This window comes from Colobus angolensis, unplaced genomic scaffold, assembly GCF_000951035.1.
Source record: "Colobus angolensis palliatus isolate OR3802 unplaced genomic scaffold, Cang.pa_1.0 Scaffold67, whole genome shotgun sequence".
NCBI classification, from domain to species: Eukaryota; Metazoa; Chordata; class Mammalia; order Primates; family Cercopithecidae; genus Colobus; species Colobus angolensis.
The window spans coordinates 6,978,008-6,985,579 of record NW_012120376.1 but is presented as its reverse complement, the minus strand read 5'-3'; the positions used below and the strand labels follow the sequence as shown (position 1 = coordinate 6,985,579).

The 7,572-nt window shown below is 47.0% G+C and overlaps 1 protein-coding gene across 11 annotated transcripts in view; it reads right to left on the bottom strand.

Annotated features, from left to right (window-relative positions):
- NACA (nascent polypeptide-associated complex alpha subunit) overlaps positions 1 to 7,179 on the bottom strand; it is a 13,523-nt gene extending 6,344 nt beyond the window's left edge. For 2 of the 11 annotated variants that reach the window (XM_011926087.1, XM_011926082.1), the window contains exons 1-2: positions 6,388 to 7,179; positions 5,881 to 5,952 (exon numbers count right to left, since the gene is read on the bottom strand). In XM_011926087.1, the coding sequence (XP_011781477.1) occupies positions 5,881 to 5,950 (70 nt within the window). In that variant the 5' untranslated portion in view covers positions 5,951 to 5,952; positions 6,388 to 7,179. Of the gene's footprint in view, positions 1 to 1,010; positions 1,071 to 1,199; positions 2,931 to 5,880; positions 5,979 to 6,251; positions 6,346 to 6,387 lie in introns of those variants that run through there. The other 9 variants (XM_011926086.1, XM_011926081.1, XM_011926088.1 and 6 more) reach the window with 7 other exon arrangements.
- Between the last annotated feature and the right edge of the window lie 393 nt (positions 7,180 to 7,572).

Sequence of the window (7,572 nt, the reverse complement as noted above, 5' to 3'; positions counted from 1 at the left end):
CCCTTTGGGGGATAGGGTAGCTAGGCCTCCTTTGGGGGAGGGAGGAGTTGCAGCTGGGGGTTTGGGGGCCCCTTTGGGGGATGGGGTAGCTGGGCCTTCTTTGGAGGAGGGAGGAGTTGCAGCTGGGGGTATGGGGGTCCCTTTGGGGGATGGGGTAGCTGGGCCTCCTTTGCAGGAAGGAGGAGTTGCAGCTAGGGGTGTGGGGGCCCCTTTGGGGGATGGGGTAGCTGGGGCCTTTTTGAGGGAGGAAGAAGTCCTGGATAGAGCGGGAGGAGCGGGAGCCTGTTTGGGTGCTGGGGTAGCTGGACCCTCTTTGGGGAAGGGCGGATTCACAATCGAAGGAGTGGAGGTCTTTTTGGGGGGTAGTGTTACTCTTTTGGGAGACAGAGGAGTCATAGCTGAGGGAGGAGGGGCCCCTTTGGGGGATGGAGGAGTGGGAGAATGCTTCGTGGCTGCTGAGTCTTTAGAGTCTTGGAAAGAAAGACTATTCTCTGGAAGAAATGAAGCTTCAACTGGAGAAACAGGGGACGAGAGATTTCCAACAGGAGCATCAGGGCCAGCAGAACCCTTCTTGGTTGGAGGTCTTTTAGTCTGAGACACACTAACCCCTAAAGGAGATGGGGAGCCAGCTAGGTAAGTCAGAGTTTCTTTGGAAGATGCAGTAGCAGAAGCACCAGAGTCCTCAGTTGGGCACTCTTTGGGAGAGGAAGCAACAGGTGCCAATGCTGAAGTATGAGAAATACCATCAACCTTTTTTGTACCTGGAGGAGTCCCAGCTGCGGGAAGAGAGGGTGAGGACACAGACTTTGGGATTTCAGGGGCCAGCACTAAGGCAGCCAGAGGAGCAGAGGTATTCTGGGGGGATGGAGCCACAGGGCAATCTGAAGCTGTAGGAACCAAGGATAAAGTAGTAAGAGTGGAAGTACTTTCCTTAACTGGGTGGTTTTCAGGAGCTAAAGAGACAGTTCCTTCTAGAAAAGGGCTGGCTGTAGCTGTATAAGTTGAGGTACCTTTGGCAATTGTGGGAGCCACCCCAGCAGGGTCGGCACTTTGCAAAGGAAATGCAGTCACTGTTGGGGTAATGAGAGAACTTTTGAGAAGCAGACCAGCAGAGTCTGGGTCTGCATAAGAATCTGTCTTGATTACAGAGGCCGAGGAGTTAACACCCAGTGGGGAGGTCACAGTGCTGGTTGGCTTACCTATAGGGAGAGGGCCTTCAAGGCTTTTCTTTGCTACAGTGGTTTCAGGAGAAAGAGATATCTCTGGAGAACAGGATGTACTTTGGAAAGAACGGGAATTTTTACGGGCTGTCTGGGCTAATGGTAACACAGTAGGGTCTTTCTTGGTGGTGAGTTCTGCTTGGGCTGGAGAGAAAGCAGCTCCGTCAGGAGAGGCAGGTACAGTTTGGAGGTCTTTTTGTGTTGGAAATTTAACCAATACTGAACTGGGAAGATTTTTGAGGTCCTCAGGGTCTGGCAGAGGAGGAGAGACTGGTATCCTCAGAGTGGTTGCTACTTGAGTAGAAGGCTCTTTGGGAGCCACAGGTGCCACAACCAAGGCAGCAGGGGAAGTTGGTTCTACATTACTTATGGGACCTGATGAAATTGGAGGAGAAACACAAGTAGCTACCTCAAAGGTAGTAGCTGCTGCATCAATTGTACAGGGGTTAGTCACCACAAGTGGGGTGGTTTCAACAGAAGAAACAGGCATTTGGGCCACTAAAGGATAATGATGAGTGGCATTAGGAGAGCTTTTGAGAATGAGAGAGGTTGTAGGAGATAATGAAGAAGAGGTAGCTACATTTAAGGAGCCAGAAGGGCTGTAGGTTATGCTAGTGATGGTAGAGGGACTTTTGTCAACAGATGGAGCCACCACTGGAAAGGCAGCCACAGTAGCAGGAACTACCTCATTTCTGGAAGGAAGGGGAGGAATTACAGATCTCTGAGAAGGATAAGAGGCCCCTGTGGAAGAATGATCTATAGAAATGGTCTTCACTGTAGAGTCTGTCAAAGCACTGGGACTTGTTTGACCTAAAGGTTGGACAGAACCAAAAGAACTCTGATGTAAAGGTGCAAGATGAGAGCCCAGATAAATGGGAAGATCTGGGGGGGGGTTGCGACCCGTAGTCTTTTGAGAAGAGGTCACCACAGGAAGAGACTGAGTTGAAAGAGGTAAGGCAGCAGATGGACTAACAGGCCCCTTCAGGCTGAGGCTTCCTGGGTTTTGCGGAGAAGTCACAGCTGAGGAAATGGTGGTATCTTTGACTTGAGGGGAAGTGATGGCTAGGGTAGTTGTAGGTGTTGTCTGAGGAAGGGAGGCCATTCCAGATTGAACAGAGGCCACAGGAGTCACACAGTGGTAAGGAACGGTACTGACTATACATGGAGGACTGGAGGTGCCTTTTGGATTAGGGACTACCTCAGAGGGAACTTTACTAAGATTAGTCTTTGGTTCTGAGGGAGCAGTGGGAGCTGACAGGGATATCACTGACCCTGACTCAGCTACAGCCACTGAAGGAGGTGAAGAAAGAAGGTTAGGTGGAAAAGCAGAACTCTTCTGAACTGAGTGGGGAGCCAGGGCAACCAGAGCTAAGGGAGCTGAAGAGGAAGGGGTCCCTTTCAGAGTTGGAGCTATCATGGGAGAGGCCAGAGCTAAGGCAGCTGGGGAGATGGGAGGCCCTATTAGGTTTGGTAGGAAGGTTGGGGCTTCAGGGGCAGTTCCCAAATGTAGGGCTGTTCCAGAGGATGACTGGGTAAAAGGAACTTCAAAAGGGGTCGAGGCAATAGTAGAGGGGGAAGGGAATGGGGCAGCCTGGTTAGCAGTCGACAGAGGGCACTGTTGTGGGGCAGGAGAGCAAGGAGGGGGGAGGGTAGGTCCAGGCTGCCCTAAGGCAGCAGTGACACTCAAGGCTGAAGACATAGGTAGCACAGCTGGAGAAAGGCAAAAGGAGATAAAGAAAGGGGGGGGGGAGGAGAAAAAAGGTGAGTTACGCAGCCCAACTTGGTACAACATGCCTCCTAGGAAACACTGGAGTTTAAAATCTGACAGTCTAAGTGACCACGCAGGATTAGATAAAGGTGACAGGCAACAATAACCTTCCCCAAACATTTTTCAGTGGTCAAGTGAGAAGACATTCCTCTCCTAATTTCTCACACTTCCCCAAGTTCTACCAAAGTAAACCAACTATTTTAGGGTGAGAACAGTCTAAGAGTAGCCTGTCTCTAAATGGGGAGCACAGACCCTTGGGAGGTTGGGAACAACATGCTTTCTACCCTTTCCCAGTTGTGCTCTCCCCCTACTTCTTAAAATGGACTGTATTCCCAAGTCTTTCTCACAGCCAACAGAATTACCACAAAGAACAGCTAGCTATGCGACTCTGTCCACCCAAATATCATGAACTAACGGAAAAAATATCAAAAACTGGAACAAAGAAGATAGTGAGCAGTGATGATGATGGGGAATCTGAAGTGAGTAAGAAAAAACAGGCTTTTATACTTTCAGGCTCCCACCAGGCTAGGAAAAATCTGAATCTATTAGAATAGCTTTGGGAAGGAGGTGCATAGCACAATTCAGTTCTTCCTAAAGTTGAAACGCTTCAGAATTTAATAGCAAGTATTAAAGTCACTTAGCTTCTTTATACCTTACCAGTTTACTTACTCACAAAACCCAAACAAGAAAACCAACCACAAAAGGACTGTAATAGTCTCTATAAACCTTCCTAGATGATGTTAATTCTTCAGACATCAATCCAAGATGAATTAGACCTCCAGGCAGAGAGCTTACTCACAAGGGTAGGGACTGTATTATGAAACTGTAACCTAACTTGTTAAACCAGATCGTAGTGCTATTTTGGAAGAAGAGAACTGGAGGGCTGTGAGCTCACGCCTGTAATCCCAGCACTTTGGGATGCCTAGGAGGGCGGATCATGAGGTCAAGAGTTCGAGACAGACCTGACCAACATGGTGAAGCCCCGTCTCTACTAAAAATACAAAAATTAGCTGGGCGTCGTGGCACGCACCTGTAATACCAGCTACTCAGGAGGCTGAGGCAGGAGAATTGTTTGAATCCAGGAGGCGGAGGTTGCAGTGAGCCGAGATTGCACCACTGCACTCCAGCCTAGGCGACGGGGAGAAACTCCGTCACAAAAAAAAAAAAGAAAAAAGAAAAGAAGAAGAAGAGAATTGGAGTGGCGAGAATACACTGGATCCCCACTCCTTAACTTGGAATTTAAGTATTTCATTATGTCAAAATACACCAATATTTGGCATGACAGTAAGACAGTATCTCTGGCATTCGGGAGGTAACACAGAATTGGATCAACAAATGCTCAATGCTTAGAAGGCAACGTTAAACGGGGGAAAAAAAAGTCCATGGTACCAAAATTCAAATTTCAAAATTCACTCAACCAGTAATTCTGAAGTTCTTATGACATGCTACCATGGAAAAGACAAAGTGGCTCAACCAGTTTTTCCTGTAGAGTGGGTAGGCCAAAGTCTAACGATTACAGGAAAACACTACCAAACATAATGAACCAGAAAAACATGGAACATATTTTCTTCCGACTGTACCTCAAATGGAATAAGGCCCCAAATACTTGCTTTGACACCATAACCAATTCCTTGAGCTTCCTACTTCATTCTAATAGACTATCATTACAGACAAAATCCTGTGTATTTATCATTGGTACTTCCTTAATATAAGCCTACTATATACAACTCAGACTATTCAGGAATACATTTAATAGCATTAAGGACTGTTTCAGAAGTAAATGCATTAGTTTTGAAGCTTGAATCAGATTTTTCTAAATTCATCTGAATTTCAAGTCTTCATATTTGTAAAATTAAGTTGTTCAATGACACAATCTCTAAAATCTCGTTTTGTACTGAAATCACAGAATCTTTAGAGAAGAGTACTTTATTTTTTCCCTTCCTTAAGCCCCTTGTACTTCAAGAATTTCATATTGTTTATACTCCAGCTCAGAACTCCCCATTCTTCTAGCAGCTGTATTAATCCCTTCAGCTGCTAAAATCAAACAGGTGGGAAGCTTAATGCTTTCAACCATAAGCAACTCTACTGTAACTCCAAAAAGGGAAAGGACTTGCCCTTAAATAACAAATAAAATAAAAAAAACATAAAAAGGTGAGAATGAAGATTACAGCCTGAAGAATTCCTTCATTTAGCACTGCACAACTGACTCAGAAAGGCTCTCATTTTAAGAACTTTTCACTACCTCCTCCTAAGTTTTTTACAGAGATATGTTTTAACCAGAATTTAAAAAGTAGCCTTCACAGTCACTACTTTCAACGTTGAGGATAAAAGAAGGATTTATTTCAATCCTGGGTTTCACACAATGATGCAGGAACTATTCCAGCACACTAGAAATATCTCAGCACCACCAATCCATAAACAAGTTATACGACCTACGAGGACTCTGGGGCCCAGTAGGACACACCTACCACCAGCACACATCTCATCCAGACATGTGATAAAGGCACAATGCCAAGCTCTGCTAACTAAAACCTTGATGCAACTTGCTGGCTGGAGCTTCACAAATGCTCCGGGCTCCTTGGCCTGTGTCATCTAGTTCCAATAGGTAAGAATCACCGAGCCCCTTCCCTGCTCAGTTTTCCTATGTGAGGTGGGGGTTCCACACGAGAGCTTCTTTAGAGGCAACAGGCATAACAGAAAGCAAGCTAGGGAACTTTTAACGTCCACGAATCTTAAAAATACTACTTTTACTCCAAATTCCTAAAGAAGTATCTCCAGGATAGTAATTTTACGGTCCATCCTCTTACACAGTGTACTTCCTCTTGGTCATTTTGCCACCAAATGGCCTTAGGGTCAATTTTAATTAATGGCAAGGGGGGTAGGGGAACCTACCTGTCTCAGCCTGGGGCTGCGGCAACTCCTGCTCTGTAGCAGGGACGGTTTCTGTGGCTTCGCCGGGCATTTCTGAAGGAAGGGAATATAAAGGAGGCCTGAATGGTTGGGCTACATTCACTTGCCCAACCCAGAGACAAGTATTCCTAAAAACTCCGTGGAGGGCCGTTAGAAAAAAATCGTGAGGGTGTTCAGGGACAACCTTCCCCAAAGCACCTGGGAATAAGAGGTAAATATGTGACCCTCACGCCTCTATCAAGGCCAGCAATTCCCAGTTGCATTCTCAACCCGAGGGAGAGGATCCAGGGTTAGCTCCCGATCATGGGCAACTTCAGACGCTACCGTGAACCCTCTCCACTCCTAATACTTACACTGGCTGGGCTGGGGCCTCCTGGACTACGTTTGTCGACTTTGGGGACCCAGGAGGGGAAAGACGGTGCTGTAAGTTCAACACTTGCTTGTCACAATGAGAACGGTGTTGGAGGTTCTAAGGCTGTGACCCCTGACCCTTTTCTGGATCCCTTGAAGCAGTTCCCAAAACAAGACGAACTTCTCTTCTGCCCTCAACACTGCAACTGCTTCCATCTCTGCAGGCTCGGATTCCGGGCCCGGCCCGCAGCCCTTCTACTCTGCTTTTGCCAGGACACCAACCGCAGACCCCATTTTGTCAGGAGGCCCAGGGGCAAGTAGGAACCCTGTGGCCCCGTAAAGCCTCCAACTCTCCTTAACTCTCAGTCCCCGGGGCAGCTTAGCCCGAAAGAAAGGCGGATGGCTGCGGATAGAAAGTAGCGGCACAGAAAGTACTTACTGTGCGGGAAACGCGGAACCAAGATGGCGGCAGAAAGAGAGCGAGCGAGAGCGTAACCCACGCCTGTTGCAGAAGGAAGCCTGGAGCAGAGGGGGTGGGACTAGGATCCGATTCCGGGTCAAGAGCTGCCGGCAGCCACTTCCTTTGACGAGTGGCCGTCAGGCCGTTCCCACGATGGAGGTGGTGACAAGGACTAAATAAGGGTAAGAATTCAGAACAGGACTCGCAGGCCTAGCAGGAGCTCTCTGCGCGGAGCCACGCAGTCCTCAGAACGAAGCAGACTCCGCCCTCCAGTCCGCAAAGTGGCGACTGCGGTATTAAGGCGACCTAGCGATTTCTCAAATAGCTCGGGAAGACATTAAATAGTGAATGCTACAGGGACTGTATTCACAGCGTTGGAGGGTGGAAGTGACCTAGGCTAACCAATTATTTTTGGAACACACGATGTGAAAATTAACATTTAAAAGCTGCTGGACGCTCCCCCCACCAAAAAAACAAAACCCGTTTTAAAACTTGACAGATGTGGTGGGTCACATATAACTTCAGATTATAAATTTAATTCGATTTATTTTTCTTGTTCAATGACTGGAGAGACTCAAACGATGTCACCATATGACAGCAACTCATGAGTATTAAACTCTCCGTAAAACAATGTTAGCTGTACCCCACCTCAAAAAAACAAAAACAAACAAAAAAACCCCAAAACACTGCTTGTAACCAAATTCTGTAATTATGTTCCAACCTTGTATAGATAACGTAATCCAGCTAAAAACTTCTCTGCCTAAATAAATGAAATCTTAACTTCCCTACTTCTGAAGGCTGACCTCCATTCTTTGGAGTTGGTTTTTTGGTTGGTCCATCCTCACACTGCCCTTGAATAAATT